The 17,158-nt window shown below is 45.2% G+C and overlaps 1 protein-coding gene across 1 annotated transcript in view; it reads left to right on the top strand.

The window, feature by feature from the left end:
• The window catches only part of FAM227A (family with sequence similarity 227 member A), a 79,972-nt gene that overhangs the window by 15,340 nt on the left and 47,474 nt on the right, over positions 1-17,158 (top strand). Inside the window, exons 5-10 of the mRNA XM_024761552.1 lie at positions 554-700; positions 4,618-4,719; positions 5,216-5,320; positions 7,354-7,477; positions 12,045-12,152; positions 16,660-16,739. Coding sequence (XP_024617320.1) covers positions 554-700; positions 4,618-4,719; positions 5,216-5,320; positions 7,354-7,477; positions 12,045-12,152; positions 16,660-16,739 — 666 coding nt within the window. The remainder of the gene's footprint in view (positions 1-553; positions 701-4,617; positions 4,720-5,215; positions 5,321-7,353; positions 7,478-12,044; positions 12,153-16,659; positions 16,740-17,158) is intronic.

Below are 17,158 nucleotides of genomic sequence, written 5' to 3'. Positions count from 1 at the left end.
TTATATTTTATTTTTATTCTAAAAATCCATTTAATGTATATGTTAAGAACCATAGGGATAGTTGTATCCTTTGATCTAATAGTGCCATTTTGAGAAATTCATACTAAGTAAATAACCCCAAAGGGGTGAACCATATGCTCCAAGTTACTAATAAATAATATTAATTTGAAGTGATCGGTGAGTAGTTAAATTAAAGCAATCTTGTTAACAAGATACATTATTTTAAATGATAAATTTGAATACAGTGTAACAGTGTGAAAAATCTAAAGTTAAGAGGATAAAGCAGGACATAAAAGCGTGTGTGTACATATACGTATTCTAAAATGATTGAAGTAACATACATATTTGTATACATGTGCTCAAAGCCAGAAAGGGAAAGTGGAAATAATGTATATAGGTGTTTGGTAAGGGGTGCTGGGATCATGAACGCACTCTATAAAACACTCTGTCTATAAGGTTGTTATATTGTCTCCGTGATAAAAAGCAGATACTGTATTGTTTTAAACTGTCAAAATGATGGACCCCATTTTCGTATTCTGCTTTTTTTCTTCAGAAAACAGCAGACAAAAATATGCTGGCAGAGCTGTACCAGTATCCACAGTTTGACGACTCTAAGCCAAACAACCTTCCAAATGGGGTGGACTTCTATGACATGGTGGGCAATGTGATCCAGGCTGAGAGAAACCCCCTTAGTGGCAAGGTAAGGAAAGAGAGCGGCAGCCCCTCTGTGATATCCAGCCAGCCTCACACCAACCTGCGCGGCAGACGCAGCGGTCCCAGTTTTACACACCAGGAAACCAAGAGTGGTGGCAATTAAGTTGCTGAGGGCCACACAGTTTGCAAGTGACTGAGCTGAGATTAGATGCCAGGCCCACGTTTCCTCCAAAACCTACATCCTTTCTCCCAGACCTCTGGTCTCCCAACTAACTGTTCTGATCACGTATCCTATTAGCACAACATTTTGAGTTCACACCCTCATGATATATGTTTCTTTATAAATGATATATGTTTCTTTATAAATGATATATGTGTTCTGTTGTCAGTCATGATGTTGTATATTGGTAAATTTAATTTCTTTTTTTTCTTAATTAGACATTAGTTAGAATATTTACTTCCCATACCCTGTGGTACCCCTTGGGGTGAGTCACCCACTTGGAGAGCAGTTCACACTGGGTTCCTTAGGAAGGAAGGAAGGGAGAATTCGAAGGCCCTGAAGAACCTGTGTGCGTGTGAGACAACGCTGGCCACTCAGGAGCTGGGGGATAGTTGTGAGGAGGGGTGGAGAGGGGAGGAGGCCCAGAAAATGGTCTCAGCAGTCTTACAGCTGTGTCTGATCGCCCTTCACGATGGCACAACTCCAGGGTCCCCAAAGCAGCTATGACATTGTATCCTCAGCTCCTAACTAGTCACCCCCACCCCCGTTCTTGGGACCCAGCTTTGCAGTCTCTTCTGTCTGTACTTCTCACTGCTGCTTCAAACCACACCCCCATTTCTCCCTCTTTCTCCCTCTCCCTGCCCACCCCCATCTCCACCTCCCTGTCTCCCTCTCCCTTCTCTGCCTTCTTCGCCCCCTCTTCATGATTTTTCCCTGCTGCCCTCTCTCTGGCTGTGTCTCTACCTCTGTTCCATCTTGCATTCAGACTTCCTAAGAGCAGTGATCTGTTTAGGCCAGTCACTGCCCAGTATGACAGTGGTGTCTGCTGGATTTCCAGTGCCGGGCTCTGGCATGGACTGCAGTCAGTAAGCTGCCTTTCACCAGGTGCTGGTCCCCAGGGCAGGCAGTGGTCACCCTGGGATCAGGTACCTGATCCCCTGCTTTCTTTATCAGAGAGGTAGAGGAGCAGCAGGCACTCAGAGCATCACATTCTCTCCAGGACAGTGTAAAAAGATGCTCACCACGTGGATTCTGTGACAGCAAGGGACTGGAGGGCAGTACATCTTTGGTGGTTAAGTAGCTCTCTGGGCTCCAGTTTCTTGTCCTATAAAATAGGGATAACAGGGCTTCCCTGGTGGCGCAGTGGTGGCCCGCGTACCGCAAAAAAAAAAAAAAAAATAGGGATAACAATAGTCTCTACCTTGAAGTATTATTGTAAAATTAAATAAGATAATATACGTTAGCACACTTAGCACAGTGCTTAGTAAGTCATAATTGCTCAAAAAATGATAGTTTTTATTATCAATGTTATTAGAAAAGTTTAATGATCAATAATAGAAGAACAGTACAGTCATTTTTGGTTTATACATGATGGACTACTTAGCCACTGCAATGAATATTTATGAAGAGTGTATTTTAACATGCTATGCTATGTTGTTAAATGAAAAACATCGGTATATAAAATTGCAGTACAATGTTACATAAGCACACACAGGAAAATCTGGGGTGAAACCATACATAGCTATCACTAGCATTCTCTGAGTAATAAGATTGTAGTTTTTAAAAAACATTTTATTGAAACTTAGTTTATTTACAATGTTGTGTTAGTTTCAGGTGTACAAGATTATAGGTTTTTTTCTTCTTCCTTTTTATACAATTTAAAAATGGAAGCAAGACCTTTGGAAATGGATGGGGTGTTTCACAGACCCGCCGTTCCTGTGAGACCTTCCAGCACCTCTGCTGCCCCTGACAGGCCCGCTGGCCCAGCCACATGTGCTCTTGCTCCATTTGCTGTGTGGGTGACCCCCAGGACAGTGACTACGATGCTACTTAATGTCCCATTCTTTAGGTCCCCTGGGGAATGTTTTCCTTAGACCTTAATCCCAAGAAAAACTGTGCATCTACGGGAATGCTTTTAGTCTTATAACTGATGCTGGTTCCTGCTTTTCTCTGGCTCCCAGGAAACCCAACGTAGATATGTGCCCTGGCTTTAAAAGGACCCTCTTCCATCCTGCTCGGGGGCCATCCCAAATTTTACTTGCCTCCTTCTGGGATTCCTTCTCTCAAATGTCTGTTTACCTGTGAACACCTTCAGGGCAGGGACTCTCCATCAACATCCCGAGCACCTAGGTGCTCGATAAATATCTGTTGAAGAGCTGAAATGAAATCTTTTTGAAAGGAAGCAGGAGCGTGAATAAATAAACAATAAAGAGCTAGCACACCCTTAACAAGTGTTGCCTAAGTGCCTGGCACTGTTCTAAGTGAGTATGTATGCTTTGCGTGTGTGTCACTCGTTCATTTAACCCTCAGAGCAGTCCTGGAGGTAGAGACTGTCGTCATCATCATCTCCATTTCCCAGATGAGGAAATTGAGCACAGACAGTTTCAGTAACATTGCTCAGGGTCACGCAGCTAATAAGCTTAAGAGCTGGATTAGAATCCAGGCAGTGCGGTATCAGAGTCTGTGCTCTCCACCTCTCTGACGATACTGCCTCTCTAAGGAAACGTGAGGAATGGCGGAAAAGACAAAGCCAAGAGCAGGGCTCAGAGAGCTCCTTGCTAACTAGGGTGGCTTGTGTATCAATGCACCATGCCCTCAGCTTCTGTAGGCTTGAAGGGAGTGCCAAGGCGGCGTCTTTCCCTTTGCATCCAGGATGGGGGCAAGAGAGAGATCTCTGCTCCTCTTAATGGTAAGAGGAGAGGCAGCCTTACCATGTCTCTGGGGCCAGGCTGCCTGCTTTTGAGCCTCCCAGGCTGTGTAAGCTTAGGCAAGAATCCTAACCTTTCGACCCTCATTTTTCTCTTCTATAAATTGGGGATAACAGTTCCATCAACCAGCACCAATCACAGAGATAGATGATGAAAAATAAAGCGAGATAAACAATGAACGGCATAGCTCAGTGCCTGATACATGGCAAGCATTCACCAAATGTTACATATTATCGTGGTAGCAGCTCTGGAGTCAGGGAAGGTTCAAGACCCAGTTTAGGACAATGAAGCCTGAATTTTCTGCCTCTCTGAGTTCACTGATAATTCTGTTCTAATTTTAGAACTCCATATGCTTACTGCTAACTCAGCAGGATTTCATGGTCCAGTGATTTGCATCTGTATAATATCTATGTTTGTTGATACTGATTATTATTGAATGAACACAGATGACAGCATGGAGCAACTGCCTAGAGTTATGGGTTCCGATCCTGGCTCTGCCACTTGCTGGCTGTGTTATTTTGGGCAAGAGACTTCAGCAATATATTTATTTTGGCCGTGCCACGTGCCTTGCAGGATCTTAGTTCCCCCACCAGGGATCAAACCCGTGCCCTCAACAGTGAAAACGCAGAGTCCTAACCTCTGGACCTCCAGGGATTCCTGTGACTTATCAGTTTAGTCCTCAGTTTCCTCATCTGTGAAATGGAGATAATAACACACGCCTTGTATGATTATTGTAGGGGTTAAATGAGAACATGTAAAAAAACCTGGCAAGGTAAATAGTTGGCACTCACTGAAAGGTTAGGTGGTTTTTTTTTTTTAAGTTGACCCCAAAGTGTGTTGACACCAAAGATGTCTGGCGGGGAGGTGGTGTAATTAATGCCAATAAAAAGCCATGGAACATAGGTGGAAAAGTGGGTTTTGAGTGGAGATGATTATGAATCTGGCTGTGGCTCCAGGTAAATTTCAAAGAATAAATAAGTAAATAAATAAACAATAACAATAGCAGTAATCATGTGAATTTTGTTTCTTTTCAAGTCTTTCTGTTCAGATAAAGAATTAGAGCAGTTTCTCTGTTCTCCTTCTGTAAGAGCCATGTGGCTGGATAGCTTCTGGTGGATCTTTCATGAAAGGTACCAGGTAAATGCAAATCCGATGGCTTCTCTCCCTCACTTAAGTTATTTTTCTGTGGCACAAACCCCAGCCTCTTTAACGTGGGCTGTAAGCCCTTCTGATTCCACGGACCGCCCCGGCAGCCTCATCTGTCACACCCTGTCCCTTCCCCACCCATGCCTCGTCCATGCACTCTGGGCTGTAAACATTGCACCACGTCCTGCAGCTCCCCAGAGCATTAAGAACTGGTCCGTGTCACATGGCTGGTCAATGGCAGGGCAGAGAGTAAAGTCAGGACCTCCTGGCCCAGAGTTTGGGTGCTTTCCTCAACATTCTACCTCTCTGTATGTGTTTTATAGATCCTATAAAACAAATCAGTGCAGTATTTCATAAATAATATGAGATTAATTACCTTGAGAATAAGATTCCTAAAAATGAGAGAAATACTTAGTTAAGATTCCCAGTCCTTGGCCGCTTCAACAAGGCGCTCTAGTAATTCCTTCTCCGTTTGTATTCCTGGTAGCCAAAGAAGGAAGTCCAGAGCAAGCTGTTCGACCGGATAGCCCAGCAGTACGCCTTTCTTTTGTCTCATGAATCCAGGTCCCACTATGAAGAGGCTCTCTTAAAAGTGAGCATCAATCGCTGTTTAGGAAAAAAATCACATTGGATAGCTATTCACTGCTAGTGCCAAGTTAATGCCCTTAACGTGCTTTCCATAAGGGAGTAATTAGTAAGTAATTAGTAATTAGTAAGTTGTGATGTATTCATACACTGACTTGTAATGCAGCAGTTACCAAAAATAAGGTAGATCTATATATACTGATAGGGAAGATGTAATGATGTATTTCAAGTGAAAAACAAAACTCCATGTTAGAAAAATTATATGTATATGTATGTGTTCCTATGAGTAGAAAAAAAATGTCTGGAAAAATATTTACCAAACTCATAGCAATGCTTATTATCTCCAGGGAATAAGGTTATAAGAAGCTTCCTTTTATATTTTATTTATTTCTATAGTATTTAAATAAGCATGAGATTTGAAAATTATGAATATACATATGTACTTTTTATATATGTGTGTATGTACATGTATACCAAAAGGGTTGCTAGAAGAAAATATAAGTGAATATTGACATGATTTGGGGGTAGGGAAGGACTTTCTAAATATGACCCCAAGGGATTAACCATAAGAAGACCGATTTAACTATATAAATTATTTAAATTGCTACAGTCAAAGTTAAAAGGCAAATGAGAAACTATGCAAAAAATACTGGTAACATATATGCCACACAACATAAAGAAGTCTTACAAATCAATAAGAAAAATGGACCAATGGACAAAGTACATAAACATTCACCAGGGAAGAAATAAAAATGGGAGAAAAAGTTCACCTTTGACAATAATCGAGGGAATTCCCTGGTGGTCCAGTGGTTAGGACTCTGCTCTTCCACTGCAGTGGGCACAGGTTCTATCCCTGGTCGGGGAGCTAAGATCCCGCATGCTGCATGGTGTGGCCCCCCCAAAAATAATAATAATTGAAAATACAAATTAAAACAATCCTTTGGTACATCTTTTTACCTGCTAGATTGCATAGATTAAAAAACGTAATTCCCAGTGTTATGAAGGACATGGGGAAATGGCGCTCAGACAGCCTGAGTGGGAAGTGAATTGGGACAGACGGGCTGAAAGGCACTTACACTAGTTAAGCGTCTGCTTAACAAGTTGCTTAGGCTTTCAGTGTCTCAGTTTCATCACCCATAAAATGAGGACAATAATGCCTCTCTCGCTGAGTTGTCCTGAGTATTAAATGAGATGATGTTTGTAAGGCATCTGACATATCACCCAGCACACGCTAAGCCCCCAATATATAATAGCTGCTATTATTACTCTTATTATACCATCTTCTGGAAGTCATATTTGAATATATAGTAAAAGCTGCTTTCATTTATGCATTCAACAAATTTTTGATTGCTTAATATGTGCCAGACACTGAGCTAGCTTAATAAATAAATATAATTATTCTGCATAATTTGTAATGCAAAGTCCTAGAAACAAGACGATATCCACAGATGCTGAATGTTTAAGTAAATTTTGATATGGTCACTCAGCACAATATTATGAAGGTCGCTACTGGAAAAAAAAAAATCCCAAAGAGTTTATAGTAACCCGGGGAAGTATTTATGTTATGATGTTAAATTAATAAGCCAGATATAAATGTATAATTTGACCTTAACCATAGTTAAAAAGGAACAACAGTACTACTTATGGACAGGAAAGGAAAAAAAAAAACAAACCAGGAAGTAGGACTTAATATTTTCTCTGGGAGACAGCAAGATGGGTATGGCAAATGTACTTTGTTATCTTCTGCGCTAATCTTTGGCCAGGTTGTAGAAGGGGCTGAGGCACAGACCGCATGCAGAGGAGCTGGGGGAGGGGGCTTTGCTGGCCAACGTAGCATGGTGTTTGAGGAGTGGTCCCCAGGTAGGGTAAGGGTTCCACCGAGATGTGGGGCAGCTGCAGATAGAAATTGCTTCCCTTGTGAACAGGAAGGCAGCACGGTGTCAGGTAGAGGGTTTTATCACAGGTCCTTTCTGAAGTCAGGGGCTCTTTTCTGGGTGTGGAAATGTCCAGAATATTGCCTGAGCTCTGCTTGCCCCCCAGAGGTTGCCATCACTTCTGAGTAAAGCCCTGTACACCAGCTTCTGCTGCTGCTTCCCTCAGTCCTGGTTCAACACTCACGAATTCAAGTCTGACATCTGTAACACGATGAGCCTGTGGATTTCAGGTGAGAGGTGGCTACTTTCTCCTGGGGAAAGCAATTCCAGAAACACGTCTTCCACCCGAGCCCAGGTAGGTTCCTGTTTGCCATCACACCTCTTCATCGAGGCAGTTGTTCTTTTCTCTCCTTGACGATAAAGAAAGTAAAGTGTGTGGTTAGAGCCCGAGGAGTACTCATGATTCTGCTCCCTCCAACAGTTCTGAGACATTCCTAGTCCCCTTTCGTCCCCAGCTGCATCGGCAGGGAGCAGGTTTCGGCACAGCCCTGTTAGTTAACAATGTGCTGTAGGCCGATGGACCCAGGAACCCAAAAGCAGTGTGCTGGCTAGATAAGCCCACCTTCCACCCGCACTGTGACCCCACTTGACCCAACTGTCGTCCCCCTCTCCCTGCAGCGCACACAGTGCCAGCTTGATGTTTGCTTGTCAATTACTTTTCAGTCTCCTTCCTCACGTCCTCCATCTCAACCCAGACATCCTCTAAGGTCGTTGAAAGCTGAGAGGTTCCCTGTGTACTAGGTACTGTGCTAAGTAAGCACCTTTCACATTTCCTACTGTGTTGAGGGTCTCCGAGATCAGTTCCACATTAGGAGATTTGGTAGAGCTCACAGGTCTCGGCACACAGTTGTATTTATGGCTAAGACTTATTATTACGATGTAGTAAGGGTCCACAGCCAGATCATAAGGGGAAAGACAGGCATTGTTTGGAGGAATTCACGCACAGCCCTCCTCCTCCCGTGAGGAGTTATACAGAGCCCCTCATCCCACTGCAGTGAACACGTGGCAACATGTGTGTGATGTTTCTGCCCAGAAGCCCGTTAGAGAAACAGCGCCCAAGGGTTTTACTGCGGGCTGGTCATGGAGGCACCTCTGTCTATCGTGTACCAAAGTTCTAGGGAAGCAGGTGTTTAGCATCAGCTACATTGTTATATAAACAGTCTAGGCACAGTGAGTCACTCGTCAGCTAAGGAATAAAATTTCCCCCAGCTTTATTGAGATATAATTGACATAGGACACTATGGAAGTTTAAGGTGTACAGTATGATAATTTGATACACGTATACATTGTGAAGTTTTTACCACAAGCAGGTGAGTTAACACATCCTTCACCTCACATAATCCCCATCATGTTGTTGTTGTTTTATGGTGAACATTTAAGATTTACTCTCAGGACTTCCCTGGTGGCACAGTGGTTAAGAATCTGCCTGCCAGTGCAGGGCAAAAGGGTTCGAGCCCTGGTCCAGGAAGATCCCACATGCCGCAGAGCAGCTAAGCCTGTACGCCACAACTACTGAGCCCGCATGCCACAACTACTGAAGCCCATGCACCTAGAGCCCGTGCTCCACAAGAGAAGCCCCCACTCGCCACAACTAGAGAAAGCCCGTGCACAGCAACAAAGACTCAACACAGGCAAAAATAAATAACTAAAATAGATAGACTAATAAATAAATAAATAAAAAGATTTACTCTCAGAGCAAATTTCAAGTGTACAATACAGTGTTATTAACTGTAGTCACCGTGCTGTCCATTACATCCCTGGAACTTGTTCCTTCTGTAACTGCAAGTTTGTACCCTTTGCCCCACATCTCCTGATTTTCCCCACCCACAGCCCCTGGCAACCACTGTTCTACTCTCTGCTTGTATGAGTTTGGCTGTTTTAGATTACACACACATAAGTGAGATCATACAGTATTTGTCTTTCTCTCTGAGACTTATTTCACTTAGCAAAATGTCCTCAGGGCCCATCCATATTGTCACAAATGGCAGGATTTCCTTCCTTTTTATTGCTGAATAATGTTCTATTGTGTATACATGCCATAGTTTCTTTACCCATTCATTTGTGAGTGGACAGTTAGGTTGTTTCCAGGTCTTGGCTATTGTGAATAATGCTGCAGTGAACATGAGCGTGCAGATATCCCTTTGAGATAGTGATTTCATTTCCTTTGGCTGTATATCCAGAAGTGAGATTCCTGGATCATATGGTACTTCTATTTTTAATTTTTTGAGGGACTTGTATACTGCTTCCATAATGGCTGTTCCAACTTACATTCCTATCAACAGTACACAAGAGTTTCCTTTTTTCTCACAACCTCGCCAGCATTTGTCGTCTCTTGTCTTTTTGACAATAGCTGTTTTAATAGGTGAGAGGTGATAATCTTATACTGGTTTTGATTTGCATTTCCCTGATGATTAGTGATGTTGAGCACCTTTTCATGTACTTGTTGGTCATTTGTACGTCTTCTCTGGAAAAATGTCCGTTCAGATCCTTTCTCTTTCTCTAATTGGACTGTTTGGATTTTTTTGCTACTGAGTTGTATAAGTTCCTTACAGACTTTGATTATCCCCTTATTAGACATATGGTTTGCAAATATTTTCTCCCATTCTGTAGGTTGCCTTTTCATTTTGTTGTTTCTTTTGCTGTGCAGAAGCTTTTTAGTTAAATGTAGTCCCACTTGTTTATTTTTGCTTTTGTTTCTTATGCTTTTGGTATCATACCCTCCAAAATCACTGCCGAGACCAATGTCAGGGAGCTTTTTGCCTGGGTTTTATTCTAGGAGTTTTATGATTTCAGGTCCGTTTAAGTCCTTAATCCATTTTGAGTTGTGAATGGTGTAAGGGGTGTCCAGTTTCATTCTTTTGCTTATGAGTATCCAGTTTTCCCAACACCATTTATTGAAGAGACTATCCTTTGCCCATTGAGTATTCTTGGCTCCTTTGTTAAATATTCGTTGATCATATATGCACGGGTTTATTTCTGGGCTCTCAATTCTGTTTCATTGATCTGTTTTTCTGCTAGTACTATATTGTTTTGATTTTCATAGCTTTGAAATATGTTTATTTATTTATTTTTGTAAATTTATTTATGTTTTTTTGGCTGCATTGGGTCCTCGTTGCTGCGTGCAGGCTTTCTCTAGGCGCAGCGAGCGGGGGCTACTCTTCGTTGCGGTCCACGGGCTTCTCATTGCCGTGGTTTCTCTGGTTGTGGAGCATGGGCTCTAGGTGCACGGGCTTCAGTAGTTGTGGCATGCGGGCTCAGTAGTTGTGGCTCACGGGCTTAGCTGCTCCGCAGCATGTGGGATCTTCCCGGACCAGGGCTCAAACCCATGTCCCCTGCACTGGCAGGCGGCTTCTTAACCACTGCACCACCAGGGAAGTTCCTGTAATATAGTTTAAAAACAGGGAGTGTGGTGCCTCCAGCTTTGTTCTTTTTCAAGACTGCTTTGGCTATTTGGAGTCTTTTGTGGATCCATACAAATTTTAGAATTTTTTTCTATTTCTGTGAAAAATATCATTGGAATTTTGATAGAGATTACATTGAATCTGTAGATGATTTGGGTAGAATGGGCATTTTAACAATATTAGTTTTTCTGATCCATGAACATGAGATATTTTTCCATTTATTTGTGTCTTCAATTTCTTTCGTCAGTGTCTTAGAATTTTCAGTGTATAGATCTTTTAATTCCTTGGCTCTAAGTTTACTCCTAAGTATTTTATTGTTTTTGATGTTATTGTAAATGGGGCTGTTTTCTTTTTCAGATAATTCACCATTAGTGTATAAAAACACAACTGATTTTGGTATGTTGATTTTATATTCAGTAAAAATGAATTTTACTGAATTCATTTATTAGTTCTAACAGTTTTTCGTGGAATCTTTAGGGTTTTCTATATATAATATCATGTCATCAGCAAACAGATACAGTTTTACTTCTTTCTTTACAATCTGGATACCTTTTATTTCTTTTTCTTGCCTAATTGCTCCAGCAAGGACTTACAGTACTATGTTGAGTATGAGTGGTGAGAGTGGGCACCCTTGTCTTGTTCTTTTTTTTATATATATTTATTTATTTTTGGCTGTGTTGGGTCTTTGTTGCTGTGCGCAGGCTTTCTCTAGTTGGGGAGAGCGGGGGCAGCTCTTTGTTGTGCTGTGCAGGCTTCTCATTGCGGTGGCTTCACTTGTTGCAGAGCACGGGCTCTAGAGCACAGGCTCAGTAGTTGTGGCACACGGGCTTAGTTGCTCTGCGGCACGTGGGATCTTCCCGGGCCAGGGCTTGAACCCGCATCCCCTGCATTGGCAGGCAGATTCTTAACCACTGAGCCACCAGGGAAGCCCAGCAAAGTGTAATAGTGTGTTGAACAAACATTTGCTAAGTGCCTGTTTATTGTGTGCCAGGTCCAATACTAAGCCCTGGAGGTACAAAGATGAATCAGACCCAGCCCCTGCCTTCCAGGCAGAGGAGATAGACAGGAAAACAAATAATTACTATGCCTTCACATCTGTGTAGTGTGTCACAGGTTCACACGTCTGTGGTGTGATCTCATCCTCACACTCACGCTGTCAGGAGGGCAGGGTGGGCGTCACATCTCCGTTTTCCAGATAAAGAAACCAAAGTCTCATAGAGAGGAAGTGGCTCACTCAAGGCTACAAGGCCAGTACTGGGGGGAGGGAGGAGGGGTAATGCTGGAAGCTCAGCCTCCCCGGGACCAGCAGGGGCATCTCAGAGGCCTCTGTCTTCCATTTTCTGCCTCCCTTTCTCTTTTGCAGAAGTTTTCATGATCACTCTTGACTCCCTCTTAGGTATATATCCTTGCCCACACAGCTATAATAGCTGGGACTACTCGAAACTGGATCCAGAGAGATTCCAGAGAGAAGAATTAATGTTGCAGAGAAAAAGTCTGCGGAAGGGTAAGGTGCCAGCTAGGGACTTCCGTCCCCTCTGTCCCCTGCCACACCCAGCTACCATCTAGTCCGGGCTGGGAGGGGCCCTGATACTGAAATCCTCAGGCCTGGTTCTCTCTCACGTACCTCAAACTAGCCTCCAAAATGACTGAAATGTTAATGCTTAGCAACTATAGAGCCAGCACACCAAAAGTGCTGGGATGTGTGGGAATTTTAAAAAGGTAGATGTCAGTTATTCGGTGTCTACCATGTGCCAGGCACCAGGTATCCTTTTTTTATATATATATAAATTTATTTTTTTAATTTTTTTTATTTTTGGCTGCATTGGGCCTTTGTTGCTGTGTGTGGGCTTTCTCTAGTTGCAGTGAACAGGGCCACTCTTCGTTGCAGTGCGCGGGCTTCTCATTGCGGTGGCTTCTCTTGTTGCGGAGCACGGGCACTCGGCACGCAGGCTTCAGTAGTTGTGGCTGGTGGGCTCTAGAACGCAGGCTCAGTAGTTGTGGCACACGGGCTTAGTTGCTCCACGGCATGTGGGATCTTCCCGGACCAGGGCTCGAACCCATGTCCCCTGCATCGGCAGGCGGATTCTCAACCACTGCGCCACCAGGGAAGCCCCCCAGGTATCCTTTCAATTTAATCCTCACAACGGCCAGCTGAAGTACACATTAAATCCACTTCACAGGTGAGGAAACCAGAGTTCAGAGAAGCAACTTGCCCAAAGCCAACTTTCTTTTCGCACTTAACAGACACGTAAGGAGCGCCACGTGCCAGGCACTGTGCTAAATAAACACTGGGAACACAGCGTGTAGGCAAGCACAGCCTCCGCTGTGTGGTCTAGTGGGAAATCGAGGTCAGGCAGTTATCCTACAGTGGACTGGGCACTGGTGACAGGTATACAGGGTGCTGAGGCAGCAGCAGGAGGGGGACCCAGGCCAGCCCTGAGAAGGTCAGTAAGTGGCAGGTGAAGCGAAGGACCACTGTGTTCCAGGCAGAGGGGACAGCAAGTGAGAAGACCCAGAGGCGCTGAGGGAACAGAGGCAGTCCTCGTGGCAAAAGCGAAAGGACCGTGATGGGCAGCCAGCCCGTGGGTGGCTAAACCAGGATTCAACTCAGGACTGTGAAGCCAGGGAGACGCCACCTTGGGTTAGGATAAATTTACATCCTCCAGCTGGGGGCTGTCTGCCCCTTTTTATGGGGCACCCCAGGGATGCAGCAAAGCCTTGTCTGTAATGGTCAGTAGGACCCAGGGAGCAGACAACATCTGGCTAATCAAACCCCCGTAGCAACATCTAGGACCCTTTGGAGGGGATAGGAGTGAGGAGAGTTTTTTTTTTCTTAAATATGGTGAAAACAGTTCATTCTGTCAAAGAGCATGTATCCGAGCACATAGCCGTAATCTGAATAAAACTAATGCTAATGCACACGTCGTTCTCTGCACCAGCCACCGTTTGACTTGTGTCATTCCACACCGCAGCTTTTTGAGAAATCCTGTCACCTCCATCTTACAGCAAGAATTGAGGTGCAGAGAGGTTCGTGTGCCCAGGGTTTTCCAGCACAGCTGGGGAGCCAGGATTTTGTCCAGATAGGCTAATCAGTCTCCTGCTTCGGTCAGTCTGGCCTCTCTGACCAGTTAAACCGTTCCCCTCCCTCAGTCTAATGCCCTCGGGGAAAGCAGCGTGCTCAGCAGGAAGGAGGGACCTCCTAAGAGGCAGTGCTGTCTCACCACGGTGAGCCTCCTATCCCTGGAGGGCCCTGGTAGAGCTGCTGCATGCTGCCTAAAAGGTTCCGTGTTGGGTGGGAAGTTGGGTGAGGTGTCCCCTAAAGACCCTCTTTCTGAAGGCTGGAAAACTGCAGTTAGGACTGTGGCTAGGATAAACGAGGGTGGGGGAACTGTCCCCAAGGCCATGTTAACTTTCGGTAATTCCTTAGGACACACGCAGGGCTCAGTGTGTAGTCGTACTCACCGCTGTGATCTATTGCAGCGAAAGGGCACAAAGCAAAATCTGCCAAGGGAAAAGACAGGGCTTCCCTGGTGGCGCAGTGGTTGAGAGTCCGCCTGCCGATGCAGGGGACGCGGGTTCGTGCCCCGGTCCGGGAAGATCCCACATGCCACGGAGCAGCTGGGCTCGTGAGCCACGGCCGCTGAGCCTGCGCGTCCGGAGTCTGTGCTCCGCAATGGGAGAGGCCACAACAGTGAGAGGCCCGCGTACCGCAAAAAATAAATAAATAAATAAATAAATAAAATAAAGGGAAAAGACACATGGAGCAAAGTCCAGTAAAACCAGGAGCAAGCTTGCAAGAGTCCTTTCCCGCAGAGTCACACAGGACCCACTTTAATTCCCCCAGTGAGTTGTGACAACACGTGTGAAATGTTGCCTGTCAGAGGAGCTCGTTAGGGACCCAGTGCCCAGGGTTTTCCTGGGTGCTGATCACATAGGCGCTCCCCTGTGTGGTCACATACCCAGATTCCAAACTCCCAGAAGGAAAGTGGGTATTCAGCGTAAACCACATTGTTTGCACCGACAGTTTAGGCACAGTGAACCACTCTTATCAGTGGTGGGAGCCCTCCCGAGAGCTACATTCCCAGATGCCAATCAAGGGCCAAGCTTGCAATCAGGACTTTTCAGGGACAGTAGCCAGGACTGCTGTGTTAACGCTTTTCTGCACAGTTGTGAAGATGGACGTGAAGCCATAAGCAAGATGGAAACTCATGGAAATTCAAGAGCTTTCAAGCACAGTAGGACCAGGAGGAGACTGGAGCTGGGGCGGGTTCCAGATTCTAAGCAGCTCTAAGCATCTAGCAGCCAGCGTTTGTAGATATTCCATTTAGAAGTAAGAAATAGAGAGGAGGATCAGGTCTGTGGAGAAAGGCTATACGTTCAATTTTAGATGATGAAATTGAGGGAAGGATGGAACATCAGGTGGAGATGTCTAAGACATTGTTGGTGATACGGCTAGGGGAGAGATCGGGGCTGGGACTCCCACCTGAGGATTTATTCAGATACATGTGTTTGTAGAAATTACCTCTAAATGGGAATATCAAAGAAGGGAGGAGACAAGGAGGCTGAGGTCAGAGCCTTGGGGACCTCCTACACGCAGGAGGCGACAGCAAGAGAAATCAGAGGCAGGGGGAGCCCAGAAAGAATAGGGCTGTGGCAGCCAAGGTGGGCTCTACTGAGAGATGGTCAGTGGTGCCAACTACTACAGAGCGTACCCCAGAACAAGGCCTAGGAGGAAGCCATGGAATCATACAGATAGGTTGTTGGTGATCTTTATATATCGGCTTTATTGAAACCTAATTTACATAACATAAAATTAACCCCTTTGAAATGTATAATTCAGTGATCACCACTAATTCCAAAACATTCTCATCATCCACCTCCAAAAAAACCCCTGTCAGTGAACTTTGAAACAGCTATTAACATCAGGTGGTAAAAGGCGGGACCCAGATTTCAGGGAAAGTGATACAGAAGTGAAAACAGAGTAGAGAAAGGTGTGCTGGAGGAATTAACAGGGTTGGGGATAGAGAGCCACCCTCGTGTACAAACACCATCGCTCTTAGATGCCAGCCGAGAAGAGCGGAAATAGAATGGGTAGGGGAGGAGGGCAGGGTGCTTCAGCATCCCCCTCTCCCGTGAGGCCTCCTCCCTGGGGTAGGTTTCCTGGCTCAGGAGGCAGGCTGCTGGGCCTTCACCTCTCTGCCCCACGTGGCTCCCGTGGTGTGGCAAAGACTCGCTGCTGTAAGTGTGGTCCGAGGACCAGCAGCATCGGCGTCTCTCTAGATCGACTAAAGCAGAGCCTGCAGTTTGCCAGGGTCTCCCAGGGATCCGTAAGCACATTCCAGTGTGAGAAGTCCTGGTCCAGGGCACAAGGGAAGAACATACCCGGCAGCCCTTAGGGAAGAGTATGGCTGCAGTTATCAGCTGGAAATTATAATAGCCACTACTTATTTGTCTAAGCAGTTGCAGCTACTGACTCAAAAGGTTTGCTTTCCCAGCAGTCGCCATGAACACACAGGAATTTCAAAGTGAAAGAACACTCTAACCTGGAAATTGCCTTCGAATTTAATGACATTTCAATGAATATTAAATTTAACACCTTAAGAGGTTGATAGATTGTCACTCTTTTAAGTGTTCAGTCCAACATTTATTCATCTCAGTTGTGCAAAGTTCTGAGTTTTTGTGTTTCTTTTGAAGCCAGTGCTTTTTTTGTTTTTTCTTATGGGTTGAGTGCTTGCCCTGTGTACTCCCTGCATACAGCATTTGCTTTAATCGGCTCATCAGCCCTTCAAGGTAGTTAGTATTCACACCCTTTAACAGGATCAGAGATGTTAGGTAATTTGCCCGAGGTCACTCAGCAGGTGGAATGACCGAGAGGCTCTGCTTTGTCAGAGGCCAGTCCTCTCGCTGTTGCTGTTGCCTCCAGGGAGGGGGGCTGTCTCAAAGCTCCTCCTCTGCAGTGTCACCCCCAAGACAAGAAGGAACTGAAGAACTACTCTTTTTCTCTTCCCTAGGAAGAGATTTTTCTTTCCTCACTTCTAGGAGATACTCCAGACAGAAGTCCCCCCAGAGCAAGAAGGTCTGCTGCCCTCAGGTGAGTGTGAGGCACCGACCCAGACCCTTGGAGCCCCCTAAGCTTCAGTGACTTCCGGTTGGTTCCGCGCCTCTGCACTCCCCGCCCCATCATCTCGGGGAGGGGTCCTGCTAGTCCTCCAGATATACATGGATGAGTGGGGCGCTAAAGGGTAGCCAGAAATGCAAGGACTGGGGGGAGAGAGGAGAGGAAGCAATCTTCAAGTGTAGGCCACAGCACAGGTGCTTCTGTATCTTCTCCTCCCCAGTGACCCTCATCTCCAGCCTGAACCTGGCCCTCCTCCCCACACCTCCTTGTTCCTCTCTGCCCAGTTCCTCTTCCCTGCTGCGTAGCACCCAGCACCACCACTCCTCTCCCAACACCCCAGGTTGAGCTCCCTTCACTAGTGCAGTAGGCTCCTGTCTCCCTCAGGCTCTCAT

The sequence above is a fragment of the Neophocaena asiaeorientalis genome, unplaced genomic scaffold (assembly GCF_003031525.2).
Source record: "Neophocaena asiaeorientalis asiaeorientalis breed wild unplaced genomic scaffold, Neophocaena_asiaeorientalis_V1.1 scaffold473, whole genome shotgun sequence".
Taxonomy (NCBI): Eukaryota; Metazoa; Chordata; class Mammalia; order Artiodactyla; family Phocoenidae; genus Neophocaena; species Neophocaena asiaeorientalis.
This window is presented reverse-complemented; position numbering and strand designations above follow the sequence as displayed.